Source organism: Seriola lalandi, unplaced genomic scaffold (genome assembly GCF_002814215.2).
Source record: "Seriola lalandi dorsalis isolate HSWRI2012SDOR001 ecotype SW California unplaced genomic scaffold, Sedor1 jcf7180002054606, whole genome shotgun sequence".
Taxonomy (NCBI): domain Eukaryota; kingdom Metazoa; phylum Chordata; class Actinopteri; order Carangiformes; family Carangidae; genus Seriola; species Seriola lalandi.
Window position 1 is genome coordinate 3,224,159 of NW_019525159.1, and position 19,580 is coordinate 3,243,738.

At 40.4% G+C, this 19,580-nt stretch overlaps 1 protein-coding gene across 2 annotated transcripts; it reads left to right on the top strand.

Annotated features, from left to right (window-relative positions):
• Positions 1 to 152: 152 nt before the first annotated feature.
• Positions 153 to 16,751, top strand: LOC111664742 (splicing regulator ARVCF-like). 2 transcript variants are annotated; one of them, XM_023419461.2, is made up of 16 exons: positions 153 to 454; positions 4,246 to 4,422; positions 5,581 to 6,197; positions 7,471 to 7,949; positions 8,038 to 8,221; positions 8,318 to 8,435; positions 9,113 to 9,281; positions 10,249 to 10,266; positions 10,378 to 10,449; positions 11,425 to 11,552; positions 12,191 to 12,341; positions 12,431 to 12,623; positions 12,959 to 13,070; positions 13,533 to 13,620; positions 15,460 to 15,536; positions 15,798 to 16,751. In XM_023419461.2, the coding sequence occupies exons 1-16, from the start codon at positions 434 to 436 to the stop codon at positions 15,888 to 15,890; spliced, it is 2,697 nt and encodes an 898-aa protein (XP_023275229.1). In that variant the 5' UTR covers positions 153 to 433; the 3' UTR covers positions 15,891 to 16,751. The 2 variants fall into 2 exon arrangements, with proteins under 2 accessions (XP_023275229.1, XP_023275231.1); XM_023419463.2 differs by lacking the exon at positions 10,378 to 10,449.
• The last annotated feature ends 2,829 nt before the right edge of the window (positions 16,752 to 19,580 follow it).

A 19,580-nucleotide genomic window follows, 5' to 3' on the forward strand; every position in this document is an offset into this window, starting at 1 on the left:
GCACAGATCAGAGGAGGAGTGCAGTAATGAGAGAGAGCCCGGCGTTTGTTCCTGCTCAGTGTGTGTGTGTGTGTGTGTGTGTGTGCGTGTGTGTGTGTGTGTCTGAGTGTGTGTGTTTCTGGACGTATGTGAGAGAACGTCTGTGTTGAGCAAATGTGTGCATGGTGCGTCTAGTGTGTGTTTGTGAGAGAAAGAGAAATAGAGGGGGAGAGAGTGAGTGAGAGGGAGAGGGAGAGAGAGAGAGAGAGAGAGAAGGAGAGGGAGAGCGGACATGTGTTAGTAAGAGCTGGGAGGAAGGATGGCTGCTCATGTTTGAACTGCCTCAAATGCTGAAAGGGAGAGTCAAGGCAAAAATTCAGAGGCAGAGAAACAGACGTCTCACTGGGGGACACATCTTGTTCATCATTTGTGGGGAAGCAGAGAAGATTTGGCAATGCCTGCTGAAGTGAAAGAGGTAAGTGTGTGGTGGAATGGCTCTATTTGCTCTGTACCCTCCCTCTTTTTTTTTTTTTTTTCTTTCCTTCCTGCGGAGAACTGTAACCCTCCACAGCTATGCATTCTGCCTCTGTCATGATGAATGAAGGAGGCATCAATAGCTTCACCTCCTTGCCTCTCACTGCTGTTCGGTGCAGTCTCCTTGTGTGCATGGGGACATGATGCTAACATCTCCATCAAGTGCGTGTGTTCGTGTCTATGTGTGTGTGCGTGTGTGTGTATGTGCACGCGCATGGCTGTGCATGTGTGCAAATGCATATGCAAGCTCATAAAGGGGATAATCTTTGATTGCATTGTGAGGAGAGGTTGTCCCTCTGGGGGAAAATGCTGCACATACTCTGGTAAGTGTATTGCCATGATGTATCAGAGAGACACTAAATCTGACCATGCAGTATTTAACTATTTGAGGATCAAAGCGTAATCAGGAGTGAAAGGAGGCTCCAAATAGAAACTTTGAGAATGAATATCCATCCTTCCTTTTTTTTCAGGGCTGTAATTTTCAATCAGTATTTACTCTAAATAGTCCAGCCTGGTTACATTAAGGGTAAACAAGATGTATTGCATAATGGACAATGGTGTTTCTGCAGGAAACAAGCCTTAAACGGGTAGAATCTTTTCATGCATCTGCATCATTTCAGTGCCATTTCATTCACAATGCACAGAGACACATTCAGTAAATGTACAGTGACCAACATGAGCATCACTGATTCAACAGATAGTGGAGATGAGTTGTGACAAAGTTGTGACTAATATCTTCTGACATCAGTGGGCTGATGTCATGTTTTATTATCCCGTGGAAGCATTACTCTTTCAGTCCCACCGTCTGATAAAAGACGAGCTGCAAACTAATTTATGCTCAAGTTTGATCACTACAAAATGACTCTGCCCCACTGATTTAATTGCAATTAAGAGTGCCCATTTTTCAAATCTTCTCGTCTTTCTGGAACGGATTCATGACAAGTTTGAATCATGGCTTGTGCCTGTTGTGCCCTTGAGCTGGTCACCAAGATCTGAACTCACTCAGCATTAGATCAGACTGTGTGTCTCCCAAAATAATACCCTGGCTGCAGCTGGCCTCAATACTGAGACTTGACGGGAACAAGATGCTAATCATGTCATTCTGTCTCCTGCATCGCTGCACCTAACATCTCTATACAATACCTCATTTTTCTTTTTCTTTCTTTTTTTTTTCAAGCTAAGTCAGATTCAGAATCATCATCTTGACCTATTTGGCTCTGTGAGCGCACTTAGTTAGTGATGGTGCAGTGAGTTATTTAAATGAGCTTTGACTCACAGTGGCCTGGCCTTCCCTGGAGCTTGAATCAGACGGGGACAGCACACAGGCCCCTGTCCAGCCTATTATCGTCCTCCAAATCCTTAATCAAGCTGTCTGTAGAGGACAGTGGTACCCCGTCTGTCTTTTAGCCAGGCATTCATTTAGTGCTGCCTAACAATATCCAATCAGCTTCCCCCAGAGGTGTTCAAGCTGGGATCATCTCCCCACTGCCAATTCCTCCTAGGTGACCCTTTCATCTCCTCTTCCCTCTGACACATTTTGTACGCGGAAATGAGGGACTCTTGTGTTTGGTGGGGTGTTTGAAAAGCGAATCAGGCGCTCTCCCTCCACATTCAGTCAGCTCTTCACTGCAGCCTGATTTAATGCAGTGGAGTTGAGTTCTCAGCACTTGTTCGGTTCAGTGCCGCAGCCTCAGACTGACGAGAGTTTGGGGAGATTTTAACAGTTTACTCGGTTTTTATCTGACACTTTTATCTCAGCACGTCCTTCTGCGTGTTGCGTCTGTGCTACTGAGTGATAAAGAACCTGTGAGATTATATACATTTATGTCATATTTCTGAAAATGAAAATTGATTTAGAGAGTGGATAAGCATAAACAGACTCATAAATGATCCTGCAGAATTGATCGTTTCCATAATAGAACCTTTCAATTACACTTTCTAATGTTTTGATGGGTTGTTTGCATTGTTTTTGTCCCAGATTATAGTGGCATTCACCTGCTATAACCAGAAGGCCTTCAGGGCTAAAAGAGGTGTATAAAATAATCTGATACTGAGTGAAATCATTAGTCTGAAATTTTTGTAGACACTCACACTCACGAAATGAATGTGAAGTTTGTAAGAAAATCAGTATGAAATATGTTTAAAGTCAAATACTGCCTCCAGTTCTTTCTCCGACCAAGATGCTGAATAATTAATCCACTCTGGTTAATGAAACCCATTTTGTTGAAAAGAAAAGAGAGTTTAAGTTCTGTTTGAAATAAACAAGTGGAAATTAAAGAAATATCCACATGTTGTACCAGAGCAGCAGCTGGATTATTGATTTAAGAGTCAGTGGTAAATCGGGTCTCACACTGAATAACTTGAATGACAACAGCAACTGACTGCTCACATCCAATCCTATAACAATGTTGCTGTGTTTTGTCAGGGGTCCTTTTATACATACTTACATAACACATTGAGGAACACCAACGTGCATTTAGAAAGATTAAGGCATAAATAAGTCCGTTTTAGAAAATAACAAGTGAAAGCTCTGCACTTGTGTGTATATTAAAAACATTACTGACAATCTGATAATAATAATTAAATGGTCATTTTGACTAATACAGATACAGATAACAATGCAGATGTTGCCTCGTTTCATACGTGACAGGGGGAGATGGAAGGTGCAGATGCAACTGACTTCTGAAAAACACTGCTTTACCTCATCCTAAATTATTACCAAACACAGCATTGTTTGTGTTTGCACTCAAGACGTTATTGCAGCCGAAATGTAGAAAACAATATTTTCTGTTTGTTCTTTTTTTTTCTTTTTTTTTCCTGATCTGTGAGAGCCTCCCTGCAAGACGTGGCCTGTCAGTTTCTAAACATGTCAAAAAGAAGGAGGAAATCTGCTCCCTGAAATCATTATAAAAGTTTTTAACAAGTATGCAGAAAGTTGGGCAATAACTGTGTCCATTGGAAGGAGCAAATGTAATTAGGAATTGAGCCTGAAACTTCTGAAATTTCCAATAATGTTTAAAACAAATTAACACACACTCCAGTGCACGTCATTAACAAACCAACCATGCAATTATCAAATGATCCTGAATTCTACTTGTTGTAATATTGTAACGTACTATAAAGCATGACGAAGTGATATATTATGCATCGTAGTCTGCACACAATGAATGAAACCATACAACTTCCTCATTAAATAAGCGGCAAATTGCATCTCTCATCCTTTATTATGTCCCTCTGTATATCTTCTCTGCTGTCTACACATGATTATTGGCAGAATGACTTTGCCACTGTTTTCCCAAGGACAGATTAAATTACAGTTCACCAAAAAGCTCATACACAGGGAAAACGTCTCTGATTTCCAAGACATATATTAGTCTAATTTAAAAAATAAGTGTGTATATTGGCATTATTCAGCATGAATTGAACAGTTCATATTTCAAATTATACAAATTATCTGATAATGGAGTGGAACTGAGTTGAGCTCTCAGCACTGAATCTGCTCACAAACCAGCGTCAAGTGCAGCTCCTTTATCGTGTGTAGACAGCCTTAATGACATGGAGTGCTATCACAGTGCTGTCTTCCCCTTGATCATGTCCCTGTTTGTGTGTAATGTAAACGCGACGAACATAATACACACAAACGATGCAGGAATGATGCTGCTCAGCTACAGCTCTATGTGTGTGTGTGTGTGTGTGTGTGTGTGTGTGTGTGTGTGTGTGTGTGTGGTTTAGGAGCAGAGTTCAGAGGGTCCTCCTCCACTAACTTTACCCCAGGAGGCTAAAGAGCCCACTCTGGATACCCCATCTGCTAATGACGAACTGGACACGCCCACCTCCATCGCCTCCGTGATGACCTCGACCAATGAGAGCTCCACGGAGACTGACACCCCGCAGCAGACAGACACTGAGGTTCATGATTTTACATTTGGTCACATTTCTGTCACCACCTACCGATTTTCTGCAGTTTGTAACAAAACCACAGAGAAGTAATTTTCTCCAAACTCAAATAATTTATCAATAACAGTTTTTAGACTAAATTATAGCCAAATTGGGCATGGTGTTGGGCATGGTGAGATTGAATCAATGTGTTCCAAGAATGAGAAAAAAATGAAAGCTGAGGAGGTAGCTAATGTACCTGGCAATTGGATTTAAAGTTAAAGAATAAATGAAAAAAACATTTTTTACTTTTTGAAATCAATTGAAGTTATTTTATTTTTCATTTTTGTGTGATATATACTTTTACATCTTCAACCTGTTACTGGCATCATATGTGACACACACACACACACAGACACACACAGACACACACACACACACACACACAAACACACACAGACATAGACACACACACACACACACACACACACACACACACACACACACACACACACACACATCCACTAAAGATACTGTATAGTGCTCTTAAACAGACCGGGCTGTAACGCTGAGTTTCAGTTACAATGACAGGCAGAATAAGCCAAGTTGCCCTCTGGGGCAATTATACCATGAAATTTAATGCAACTAAGTTCTATTTCACTGAGCTGTGACATGTTTACACGCAACACACTTGACTCACACTCTACAATGAAAGAGTTAAAATCAAAATCAACTGACTAAACCAGACAATTAAATTTCCTGCAATTTACTCCGCTTCTGAACAGTGGCTGGACCTCAAGTCGTTTCATCAGAGTCCAATCTAAACTCATTTTCAACAAGGGGAATTCATTATTCTTTGGCTGGAAAGAAGAATTCATTATTTACTGGTGGCTCACAAAGCCAGGGAAGTGCTGAAATGAGAGTGATTGATCATCACTATGAAAAATGAGCTGGGGTGGGCTATACGGTCTAAATGAGAAATAAACACACACTCTAGGTAAAAGGAACATGTTTGGTGTTTCCCAACTAAATTAAGAACAAATAGTTCCTGCTGTGACTGAAAACACAGCAATTTGATGGCATTTAAGGGGATGGAGGAAACCCACAGACCACACAGACAAATGGGATTTTAACAGTGATTCAGATTATAATTTTGTGGAGGTAATAGTTGTGGTGCTTCAATCCTTGTAGGAGTCCAAGGCTGTGGAACAAGAGGGTGAACAGGCCCTGAGTGAGACCCCAGAATCCTCAGAGACACAACTGGAGAACTTCCCGACACCAGACACACCTGATCTCACATCGACTCCAGTGGCTCAAGATAACACTCCTGCTGAGCAAACTATTCCTGAAGCAAACACTGAACCCTCTGAGTGTCTTACACCAGCCACGCCGACCAGCAGCACCACCACAGCACCCCCACAGCCTCATGTGGTACTGCAGCCTGGGGAGCTTCAGCCAGTGAATCCAGACAGCCAGAGCAGAGTGTACACCCTGCCTGACAGCTACAGAACCATCGGGGGTGACTTATGCACGGGGTATGGAAGCCTGTCCCGCGCCACTCTCCACAGCTACTGGCCTGCCAAAAACTTCCAGCCTGGGGCTCACTACACCTTACCCTTCCTAAGGGACAGCTACGCTCCTGCAGGACTCAGCAGCCAGACAGAAGACGATGGCCTCAGCGAACGGGGAGAAAATCCTCTGGACATGAAGACTGACCACCCAACTGCTAGCTACCCAACACTGGGGGGGATCCACCAGTTCAGGCCTATTACCACCATGGAGCTCCTCAGAGAGCCCTCGAGAACCAGGTAAGAGGCCAGTACATTAAATCAAACTTTATTGATCCCACAGGAGCAGACTGTGTGAATGGGTTTCAAGGACTCTTGTAGTTTCCATGGTGCCTAGATGTAGGGTCAAATACAGACGAGTCCCTACATGTACTTAGGTAAGGAAAGGGAAAATGAATCACTCATGAACCACTGTGATTTTTTAAAGCTCTGAATGCAATGGTGCATAAAAATCTAACCATGTTTATATGTTTCTGAATAGCTACTCCATTTGAAAAGCAGAGATGTAGGCAGAGATCCAGAGGCCACAAATGAGACATGGGGGAAAAGTAAAACGTGAAGACAGGGATATACTGCAGCAGTAACAAACACATCAAATACAAGCACTAATCAACACTCAGTCTAATTTTGTCCTTGCTGTGATGATAATGCATCCTCAACTTTGTAGCAGCACAGACAGACAGTAGTTGCCTTTATCCTGTTCCTGTGAGTCAGCCTGGACAATAGAAAGACAGATGGACAGCAGTTAAGTAGCAGCTGGTATCAATCAGGCAACCTGCTGCAAAGTCGATAAATAAGAAGGTTTCACCTGTTATTGCCTGCCAGAAGCTTTTCCTTAGCCCATATAAAGTGACAGAGCTGTTTACAAAAGATACAAGCGAGTCACTCACGCTGTTAAAGTCACCAAAGCTCAGTCTATTAAACTCAGAAACGCCATTCAACCCCTTCCATTCAACATGACATTTTGGGCAATATGCTTATTCACTTTATAGCTGAGAATTCGATGAGAGGATTGATACCACTTGGTTAAGTATGAGGCTGTAGCCATAGCTTAGCTTAAAGACTGGAAGCATAGGGTAACAGCTAGCACGGGTCTGTCAAAAGGTAACGTAATCCGCCTTAAGTCTTCAGGAAGTCACTGCACCCAGACAAGAAATAGTCCTGTACATACCCCCCCCCCCCTTAACACCTCAACTTGACATTTTTACACTTCGGTTTCTGTATAGATTAAACAAACAAGATTTAACATTTTAATTAGGCAGCTTTAGATTCTTTAAAAATCTTTTGACAGAGCCAGGCTAGCTGTTTTCCCCTGTTTCCAGTCTTTATGCTAAAATTGGATAATCTGCTGCTGACATTAGCTTCATATTTAGTTTACAGATAGTGGTATTGATCTTGTCTAATTCTAAGCAAGAAAGTGAATAAGTGCATTTACCAAAAGACACAACTTTTAAAATTCAAGATTGATGATTGTGTATTTTCTTGTCGTGCATGACATTCTCTATCCCCTCAGAGGTGGCTATGATGATGCCTTCATGGCCCAGCTGGAGGGGAACCTGAATCCTTTTTTCCAGGCCATGTGCCGAGCACAGACCCTGCAGTTCCCCCACAAACGCAGCAGCATGGTCAGCCTGGACAGCATCCGCAGAGACCCGCGCTGGAGAGACCCCAACCTGCATGAGGTGATCTCGATGCTCAGCCACCCAATGGACCCAGTCAAGTCCAATGCAGCTGCTTATTTGCAGCACCTGTGTTATGAGAATGACCGCATCAAGCAGGAAGTCCGTCAGCTGAACGGGGTGCCGATCTTGGTGGAATTACTGGACCATCCTAAAGCTGAAGTCCACCGCAAGGCCTGTGGTGCTTTGCGCAACATATCCTTTGGGAAAGACCACAATAACAAAATGGCCATCAAGAGCTGTGATGGCATACAAGCTTTAGTCAGACTGCTGAGGAAGTCCAGCAGCATGGAGGTCAAAGAGTTAGTCACAGGTACAGCGAAACTCCTGAATCTTCCTGGAGCCTTGACCTGCAAACCTTTTTGCTTCTAAAGCTTTTCTTTGTATTTTCTCTCCTGCAGGCACTTTGTGGAACCTCTCCTCACATGAGCCGCTGAAGATGATGGTCATCAACCACGGGCTTCAAACATTGACTGATGAAATCATCATCCCGCACTCAGGCTGGAGGAGAGACTCGGCCGACCCCTCCAAAATGCAGAGCGCGGACTGGACCACGGTCTTCAAGAACACCTCTGGGTGTCTGAGGTAAGCTCGGCAAGGAACTAATGACATATTTTGCTAAAAGCTGATTTGTAACAGAACCAGTTCTTGCAGGGCTGCTAACAACAGTCATTTCTGCAGGAACGTCAGCTCAGATGGGGCGGAGGCTCGACAGAGGTTGAGGGAGTGTCAGGGGCTGGTGGACGCGCTCCTTCATGCCCTTCAGTCAGCTGTTCTCAACAAGGATACTGACAATAAGGTTGACTTATGATTTGAAATTTAAGAAAAATATCCTAGCCAAGATGTATCTTTTCTTTTTATTAGTTAATAATATAAAGGCTACTATGCTTAGCTTTTTAAACCCAGTTTCAAATTGTGATAGCATCTGTCAACTCTAAAGTAAAGCAAGCTAAATCTTGTTCATTGAACGCATCAAGTGATTAAGATTTAATCAAACCTGGCACCCTGGTACATTTAGACAAAACAACCAGTTTAATGAGACTATTAGTATATAACACTATGTTGCAATAGAGGGTTTGGGTTGTTGTTTTTTTTTTAAAGTCACCATCAAGTGAGTTTTCATTCTAAAACAGTCAATTACCAATCCTCCATCTCTTACTGCAATAAATCCCCTGGCACTTGTTTCGGATACTTCACTGACTTAGCATCAAATTTAAGTTAATAGCCTGTAGACAATTGCATTTCATTCAGCCATTTAATGCAAGTCCAGCCCATCAAAGTCATTAAAGTATGGAAGGAATAGTATTCTCCAAAGTCTTTGACATTTCTTCTAAATTTCTATTTTGATTGAAAAAAAAAAGTCAGTGCATTTTTATCTAAAGAGGAAACTGATGGTCAGTGTGAATACTCCTAGTGTGTTTGAACCCTCTGGACAGTGACTTTGATTGAAATCCTCTGTCGTTGTTCACCATTTAGTCGGTGGAGAACTGCGTCTGCATCCTGCGAAACCTGTCCTACCATGTTCACAAAGAGATACCAGGAGCCGAGCGATTTCAGGAGCCCCATGCCAATCACCTGATGAGGTCAGTGGGGCACCAGAAGAAGAAGAATGAGCCTGACTGTTTTGGCGGGAAAAGACCCAAAGGTTGGTAGGCCAAAATAAGTGAGAACATCAGAATAGTTATTGATGGTTGTATTATTTCAGTTTTGGTTGCTTGGATTAAGAACAATGAGATTTTCATTGTCTTTGATGTTTTTAAAGGTCTCATGTCGATTCATTGGCTTATCGACAAAACAAACATTTATTGTATCTTGAATTATGGAAAATACCTCTAACAATGAACAACCCAAATTAAGTGTTTGCCAGCTTTGTTTTTCTTCCACTCCTCCCATAACACTCAACATACATTTTTTTTTAGTTTTACATGAGATCTATTTTCTTAATTTCCCCTTAACAGTTGTATAATCTACTGGTGTCACTTTAAACCAACTATTTTTTCTGTTTGAAAATGTTCATGTACTTTCAACGTGTCCTGCCTTCGAGCATCGGTTTAACATTTCTTGCCCCCTTTTTATGCCAATGAGAGCCTGAATATTTCATCACCCTTTGCAGGAGCTGATGATAGATTTTGCTCTGTAGGACGAGTGCCAAGTCCCAAATTGAAAAAGCGTGCTCATACTTTGTTACATCAGATATGTGATTTTTACACCATGCAACTGATGCAACAAACAGGACGGTTTTAAACTGTGAGAAAACTTTTGGCAGTGATGCGTAACCGACGTAAGAAACAATTTCAATTATAGCTGATATACAGTAATTAATAGATCGCAGCTGTTTGTGCTGGAGGGAACTAATTAATAGAGAAACAACAGGGTTAGAGTTGACTGTGATTTAAAGTTTTATAGCTTTTCACCAATGTTAACCTTTCAGCTCATTACACAAAAACGACAAATGCCAAGCTGAGCCAAACATTACCCAGAATAGACCAGTTCTTCAGTCCTGTCTCACCACATAGAAAAGCTCTGTGTTTTCTGCTGCTGTGTCCTTGTCCAACATAATCTAATCTTTGACATTGTTCTCTCCTCTTTTCCTTTCAATCCTTATTCACCAGAGGAGTGGTTCAATCAAGGTCAGTCTGCTTGTTACTCCTGAATATTTCTATTGAATTTGCTGACGTGATCTGATATAATGAAAACTGGTGTTTTGTGTTTGTGTGCATGTGTGTGTCTGTGATGTGCAGGTTGGAAAAATGGATTTATGGACAGAAAATACGGTACATTGGATTTACCAAAACGTACAGAACATATGAAAGGTATATGATATCTGAAAACATAATAGCAACTTCACATAAAACAGAAATACTGGTGACAGTATGACTAATACATTAGGCTTATTATGAATAGATTAAAGGCAGATACCATATAAACAATTTCCATCATTCATCATCATCATCATCATCATACTATTATACAGCATCATTATCTGCCTTCTGTTTCATTTTGTTTTGTATGCATGACGTTGGCATGGCCTGCAAGAGAATTCATTTAAATGCAAAGCCACACATCAGCACCTGCGCCACTTGAAGAGAGTTTCATTACTAAAACAAAATGACCCACCAACTCAAAGACTGATAACACGTTTATCTGGCAACATCTAGAGGAGGAACATTTCCTCTAGCAATATAAGACAGGCATTGGAATTTGCTGAGGGTTCTGCATGACCTACAGTATGTGTACGGCGCAGACATTAATACTTTATTTGGTACTGCTAAACTATCTTTACATTTTGTATATATTTTGTGTGGCTGTTTTTAACCATGAATGTATTCTGTATATAGAAACTGCTGGGGGGGGGGGTTTCCCACAGTAGTACAATAGAGCTGAATACTGTATATGTGAATCTGGCTGCCATTAGAACTGAGATCAGAGACACTCATGCCTCCTACGCTGCAGCCAGTGAATGCATATCAGAATGACAAGCATGTTACGGTCCTGGGTCAGCTTTATACCACTTGTCAGGCGTCCAGCATCCTCTACTGGCACAGTACAAAAACCGTCTGCAGGAGTCTGCTAGACTTGTTATTTTCTTTCCATATGGTTTCATCAAATTATTTTAGATTTTTTTATCTACTGTCCCACCTTCCTTCTGGTTCAATGTTAACATTTATACAAAATGATTTAGTGACTTCAAGCTAATTATTAATGACACCATTATTTAAGTCTTTAGCCACTGATGCAGTAATTTGCTTGAATGTCAACTCCTGCTTTTCTTTGCCTTTCTGTTGAAGGGTTGGAGCTGCTGTACCAGCCGGAGGTGGTGAGGCTCTACCTCTCTCTTCTCACCTGCAGTCACAACCACAACACGCTGGAGGCGGCTGCAGGAGCGTTGCAGAACCTTGCTGCGGGACACTGGGCTGTGAGTGGTTGAAATAGTGACACTTGTTTGGCCCATTCATAGTGTACCAGTAGCTGATTATTTTCTGAGATGCTTAGACACTGCACCCAAAATAAGTTTTATTTGAATCTAGAGCTTACTGCTGAAAGTCAGTAGGCTATATATCCATGGCTGCTGTCATAGTGTCCTAATGTCCTTAAACACTGTTCCATGGAACAGATCCAGGATTTGTCTATGAGGCTGCATCAATATTCTAAGTATGCAGAAAGATGGAGATGCAGGGTTGATCATCTTAATCTAACTGGACTAGCTAGATTGACTTTGTCACCAGCCGACATGATCAAAAATCACTTTTACTGCCATGTACCCCAGGTGGATCCATGGGGCTGTCAAATAATGTGCTTTGCCAAGATATACTGTGCCGTGACTGTCACTATAATTTAACATCAACGCTAGGGCAGGGCTCAGATTAAAGGAGTTTTAAAATGCTTGGATTTTGAAATTGAATTACATCATACACAAGAGGACAGTTGAGCGAGTTGAACTTGGTTCTTACTTATGGTATAGATGGCAATTTAAAAACTTTTTTTTTTTAAAAACAAACTCTCACAGATACTTAGAAAAATCTGTTGTTATATATTTTGTGTTTGTGCTTGTAGTGGTCCAGCTACATCCGGGCCACAGTGAGAAAAGAGAAAGGGCTGCCTATTCTGGTGGAGCTGCTGCGCTCAGATGTAGACAAAGTGGTGCGAGCTGTGGCTATTGCTCTTCGCAACCTGGCCATGGACAGAAGGAATAAAGACCTAATAGGTTCAGGCTTGTAATTCTCAACTACATACACGCGGCTCTGCACTTGCACACTCACTAACTAACTTTGCTATGATGTCTGTTGTTACAAGGGAGTTATGCTTTGAGGGACCTTGTTGGGAATCTGCCATGTGGGCAGCAGCACCCAGCGAAGAATCTTGAGGGAGACACGGTGGTGTCTATTCTGAATACTATCCATGAGATCATCACAGATAGCCCAGAGAACGCCCGAGCGCTCATACAGGGTCATGCTGTGCAGAAACTGGTGGCCATCAACAAGTCCAGGTATGTAATGTCTTTCAAATAAAATATATTACTCTATTGTATATGTACTGTATTCCAGCTTGCTAAACAGTCAAACAGCTGAAGCTAAAATGTTCTAAATCTAAATCTAAATAAGATAGAAAACATGTGGAGAGAGATGCACTGATTTTATAGTATATATTTGCTGTAACTGCTTAATGTCTGTCTGTATTTCTAACACAGGCTTGATACAATAGCTCATTATATTATCAGCATCATATCCCAGGGCAATCAGAAATGGATTTGAATCATTGGGACAGTATTGTCTCACAGCTGTCCTCTGTTGTTTACCATAATATCTGATGATTTGTTGTCAGCCAATCAGCACGGGAGACCAAGGCAGCTTCCCACGTACTCCAGACAATATGGGCCTACAAGGATCTGAGAAACAATTTGATCAAGGCGGGTTGGAACAAGGGCCACTTTAAGGTATTTCTTACTATTTCCTGGCCATTTAAAACTCAAAGAGCATAAACAGAGTCAGCATGCATTATGAAGTACATAAAGGTTTAAAGAGTAACACATTTTTTATCCCGATGTGGCATGACTATACAAACCAGTGTACACCGATTAGTAGTAATATGTGTTGAGATTTAACTGCTGTCAAGCATGGATAAGAAAAAACAATATACGATTAACTGTGAAAATTATAATATACGAGGGGACTATGACATTTGTACTTGATTTAAAAGTGATCTGTAATTTTAAGTAAATAGTCTCATGTCACATAAGAAAAACAAAAGATATGATATATAGAAGAAAAAGATATATTACTCTCCAAGATTCTATCCAAGTTATTCTAATCAAAACCAATGTAAGGTCCATTTATATATAAAAAACAGGAAAGGTCTTGCCACCACCCAGTAATTTAATCTTTCTTGTCTTTTAAAGCCAACAACCACAGGAGTGACTAAAAAGTCCAAGAGTGGAAAACAAGGCAGTGATGACATCACCTTGCCTCTCATGGACAAAAACCAAGGTCAGCAAATCATTGCATGCATTCCTTAAGCAGAATGTTACTAAACCATCATCTAAATGAGAAAAGTGTCCTCTATCTGAGGGGACAAAAAGTGATTTTAAACATACTGTGGTTCTTGTCATGTCAGAGACAAAGAAATAGGGATTTTAAGTCCCAGACCACATTCTTCTGAAACATAGCCTTAAACCAATGGTGTGCTGCCAAGGTTATCAGTGCACAGACTTGGCTTATTAGCCTGAGCAGTTTCTCCCAGAGGCAGAGCAGGCTCACGCATCACCACGCATCACATTTCATTTGAATGTTACACCAAAAGGGCAACCACTTTCCCATGTTGAGAGCGACCTCTAGCTTCCCACTAAAACAGAGGTTTTCTCTCAAGGCAGCCTTATGAATTATGAACACAACTTAAACACACTTTGAAATATGAATCTGGGGGAAATGGATATACACTACTTCCAATTAATTATTTCGTTGTGTTTGCCTGTATCGCTATCTGGTGTTTCAGTCTAAATGAATAGATAACATGCCCTTTTGGAAATTCGTATTTCTTAAAAAGGGCAATAGGCTCACAGCCCACGTATACATCACGTTGGGTCTGCAGTATAAAACAGTTAAAAAAAGTGGTTCTATATCATGTCCCTCTCATTTTTAGTAACAGTTAATATTGTCGTATAAAAATGCAGAAATAGAAGAGTAAAGCTCAGCACTCTTTGTAGAAAAACAGATAAAAAGGAAAAAAACAAGGGTTACAATGCAAATGCTTACACAGCATTGCTATATATTGATATAGCATATATAACACCAAAACCATGACCAATTTTAACCCAATTTGTTATGTGTTACATTGATTTAAATGTATATAAATGCAGAAAATATATATTCATTTGCTGGTTTGATTTGCTGCTCTTTCACAGCATCTTACTGGCCTGTTGTGAAAAACAATTGTTGGTGTGGGGTTTGTGGGCTTCTCTAGACAGCAATAAAACATATAGCATATTTGCAATCTTATTGTTTCACAGTGAAATGGTATTTAAATTAAAATGGGTATATAGGCGAATATTACCTCATTTAAATGGAACTTTGTCCTCTCTTGCAACAAGAGTGGTAGCAGTAAAACAGCAGGGTTGTGGTAATCTAAGAAACGAGGACACACAGACACAGAAAGAAAAGTCAGGTAGACTCTAATGGATACACATTTGTTGACAGAAAAGTTACCGTTTTGTCAACCCCACACTAATAGCTTTGTAGCCAGGTCTTTGATTACATTTGTTTACAAGCACATTAGCGCCTCATTTTAATAACCGAGCCATGTAATGTTAATTAAAAGAGGGATAACCCACATAGCATCCAGGTTCATTAGCTTAGGATAAATGTAACCAAGCATTCACATCAGCCGAGCCACTTTCTTGAAATAAAATATCTTTGAAAACTGAAAGAAAGTATAATCATGGAACTGTATCTGGATCAACATGTTTACTCTATGCTGCTTGGTGAACCAGTTTATTTAAATCGTACATTATACTGGGAACTGGGAACTGGGAATTTTCAGTCAACAGTCAACATTAGCTAGTTACAAGGTTAACGTGTTAGGTAGCTAAACTGAAAAACTGCGATGATGAACCTTTTTATGTAAAAAAGGTTTTTTGATTTGGGAGATAAAGATCTAAAGTGACTAAACTCACAATTTCCGGAAGCAGGCTTCTTACTACAGGTGACTAGTTTGTCAAAAGGTTTCCATACAAACTGATCCATCTGTTCAGTTTCTCTCTAAGACACCCCCCCCCCACGTCTTTGCCATATTGTTTACTGCTGCATAATAATCTTTTTTGTTTCTTGCAGATGTATATTCCAGTTTAGAGCCAAATGATAGAGTTGGAGATGGGAAAGGCCCTGTTGTGGAAAGAGATGCTCTCCAGGTAATCTGCCATTTTAATGTACTGAATGCAAGCATGATTATCTGAAGATCTAAAGGTCTTCATGACAGCGATTTACATACAGCCTCATTTACTTATAACTGACTTCATAACCTATCCCTGGCATGGAGGATAAGCAGATACGAGTTTTGTTTCACAGGATTTTATTTTAAACAGTTACTCTCTTGTGACGTGTGCTTGCAACTGTCAGGGCTTTTCATGCAAATTGGCTAACAATGGCGGTTTGCATATTTCTCGACCTAGGCGATAAGTGAAAGAAAACACTTCATCAGAGCTGGCAGGCCTGCAGTGGGCCTCATGGATAACAAACCTCCACCGCTGGACTCCTGGGTGTAAACGTGACAACATGGCCACTGAAGCCGGTTAAATCCTGCAGAGACACTTTCCATTGGTGAATTACAGATTTGTGCCATTGGATCATTCTTGTACAGACAGAGAAACACATTCAGTTAAAAATCATTTCCTTTGTTTACAGGAAGTACTGTGCCAAACATTTACATGTATTTATTACGGAGATTATTTGGCAATTGATTCGATGGATTGTTGTCATTTAGGGCGATATACACTACACCTGAAGGATTATGTATGACATCTGAAATAGCCTAAATATGCAAACTATAGTGAATCAAGACTCCAAAGAATATATGACATGTACAATTTAAATTTTACTGCTACACAAGTATGAGATAATTTGTAATACTCCTAGTTTGTCAAGCTCTTAAGACCTAAAGTGATATGTGGATCTGTTGTTGTCCATCCCCATGGGTTCTGGGCTAAAGAAGATTCTGATATATAATCATTTTAAAACTATTTTTGGTCAGTGTTTGAGATCATTAGGATAAGGGTTCTCGTCGGCCTAGCCATCAAAAACATGCAAATGATTTGGACTTCAGTTTATACCTGACAAATGTATCATCAGACTAGACTGTGCAGTCTTTAGCAAATTGTCTCTATTCCATTTGTTTCATGATAGGCGAAATGGGATTGTAAATGTGTAACAAAGGACTGTTAATATTCTAAATGAAGGCATTTATATTGTAATATTTATTGTAATACCCATGTTATTAATTAAAGGTTATTGATGTGTATTAGCTAATACCAGTAAGCTGTCCTACATTCAATACAACTCTGCTTTGCAGTGGTCCTTTTTGCATTGCGATGTTGAATGAAAAATGAAAATAAATGATGTGCATAATTTCTCATTTTTATTTGTATTCTCTTTTTGTATTACAGACTGAATTATATGTCCCTTTCCATTTCAGAAAATCTCGAATTTCTCCCTGGCATGATCCAGCTGAAAACATTAAGCATTTGTCTTTTAGTTTGATGTACACGTGTTCACAGCCAGTGCTAATTTCCAATACTACTCAGACTACTCAGACTACATGGACAAGACAGCGTACAGAATGATAAAACATTCTCTGCATAAGGATTTGAACTTTAAAGCGGCTTAATTTACAAATACAACTACAAAGGTGGTTTCTATTAGGCTGAATGCCAAGTAGCAGCATTTGTCAGCTGTAAAAGAGGTCAGTACAATGATGAGCAAGTTTTCAGACCACTAGCCCAACACAGCTCCAGAGGGGCAAAATCTGTGCCAAACCGCAGGTGCGCTGGCCAGAAAACACTGACAAATTTATTTAATTATTCAAGGAGAACAGTCTGAAAAACACACTGAACTCCCAGCAGACACAAGTCGAAGCTAACAACCAGGAGTAAGTTGGACATCCTTTATACAGCGAGAAAGGCTTAACAAATATAGAAATGTAATTATTCAACATGCAAACCCACTATAATATGACCCAACTCTTAAGCAGTTGTTGCAAAAATGGAGATAGAAAAAACAATCAGATTACTTCGTCTGCTGTGAGTATATACCCAGTTCTTTGAAAAAAAATTACAATATTGCAAATGTAGAATAATACACAAACCAAACAAGTTAAATGGGAAATCTCAAAAAGTGGTGATAAGACCAAACAAACATGTTTTACAAGGACACGTTTGGGGGTGGTTGCATGTTGATGTGATGGCAATGACTGCATAGTGAGTGAGTTGTCAGACAGACATTATTAAAAAACAAAACCAGTAATTATCTGGAAGCATATGCAAATTACATAAAATCAGCCTTTTCACCACCCAGTGAAAATGATTAATGCCATTTTTTTTCAGGAGGCATAAGTACAGATATTAAGTCTGCACTGGCCCCTTGTGGAGATTGCAAAGCATACATTAACAATATAGTTAATTGGTAACTGATTTCCTGCATTAAACAGGAAAATAGTAGCCTACACACAACATCATTTCTGTCTTCAATCTTGGGGAACTTAATTGTGATAATTTTCATGCCGCTACATTCTGTTTCTAGTTTGTGCAGCTTCTGCTGAGAAGGTCTCCTCTCTCACTGTCTGGTGGTGGTAGATGGGGAGGGGGAATCTATCAAATAGCTCACTTCTATTTCTGTACAGAACTAATGCAATTAGTAGTCAAACTAACCCGTAAAGTTGGAAAAGATTTTGATAGTCTCATAGTCTTGCCTTGCTTCATTCCATGTGAGAGTCTATTGAAAACAGAGCATGGATGCAAATAAGCAAAATACTACTGTAAATATTTTAACTCGTTTCAATCAAGAGAACGTGAATAAAGTTCAACTAAAATAATTCTGTGTGAAAATGTGCGTGGAATCCCGCGCGCCCACAGTTTTATACATTTTTTGGTTTGAGCTTTCCAGTTTCGTGCCACTTTTCAGTGTGAATTCTAGGCAAGGCTTTGGTACATGAGGCCCCAGGTATCCTCCTCTGTCAGCCGAGCCACACCTGTTGCAGGTGACTCACGCTCAGAGTCCTCGAGTCAATTATCGCTGAAGCTGGTCCAGAGAGGAAGGACGCCGACCTTCAACCCAGAGGCTTAGGATCGAGTCTGGGCTCCGACGAACTGAGGTACATTACACAAGTGTGGGGGTGTGTGTGTGTGTGTGTGTGTGTGTGAAATCAAACAACAAAAACAATAATAACAAAAACTTCCAAAACTGTGCTCAAACAAACAAAACAATCAATAAAAGTTTCAAACGCGAAACTCACGAAACTCGTCGCGTCGTCCGTGCGTATTTGCGTATTTCCGAATTTCCGCAATTTCCACCGAGAACCAACGAGGAGGGAACAGAACAGGTAAAGTATGGTAAGCAAGGTAAACGCCTGGGGTCCAGCTAGCTGGAGGGGCGTTTTAGCTGCGTTTGTTTCCAGTTGATATGGAGGACTAATTTAATATTATTAGGCTATTATTATTATTATCTCCACCTGTCCTCAGCCAATGGCGGATTTTGATATGGGCAACATGGGCAGCACCTTGTCTGGGGGCGGCATGGGGGCTTGCAGAAAAATCAAAACAAAACAAAACAAAAAAAACATTTGGCGATTGGTTTTCTATGCTCAGTGCACATTACGTCAATGACTTCATGTCTGTTGGAGCTTCTATTTATGATGGTGTATAATTGTTTTAAAAGTTATGATAATTTGTTACAGGAATATTTTCAGGAATATTTTAGCAGATTAACAGGAATATTATCAGAATACTTAAGAACTTTAATTGAGATATTTTCAGAAATATCTTGCAGGTTTGTTTTTAGGAATCTATAATAATATATATATTTATTAAACAAATTATCATAACTTTATGATACACGTTTTTTTTATATATATAAGTTTTTAAAAGTTATGATAATGTGTTGGGGCTGAAGGGGGGTATTTGCCCAGGGCACCACACAAGCTAGAACCACCACTGACTGCAAAAGGCAAGTTTTATCATTGGTTTATGAAGAGAAAGATAGACATCCAAATGAAACAGAATATCAGTGGAAATTAAGGATTGCCGTATGTTCCTGGTGGGGAGAGAGAGAGGAGGGCCGAGCAGGGCCTCAATGACATCTCCACACATGTCAGCACAGCACATTGGACAGCACAGCCCTGCCCTCAGAACCAAAGCACAAGATCAACAAGGGCAAAGCTGTTTTCTCTTTGCCCCCAACAGCAA

Bases quoted from the DNA above. Each gene is read 5' to 3' on its own strand.
- LOC111664742 (XM_023419461.2), top strand. From the start codon at position 434: ATGCCTGCTGAAGTGAAAGAG. The intron at 7,950-8,037 runs GTACAGCGAAAC...TCTCTCCTGCAG, and splicing joins GGTCAAAGAGTTAGTCACAG to GCACTTTGTGGAACCTCTCC. The intron at 10,450-11,424 runs GTATATGATATC...TTTCTGTTGAAG, and splicing joins ACGTACAGAACATATGAAAG to GGTTGGAGCTGCTGTACCAG.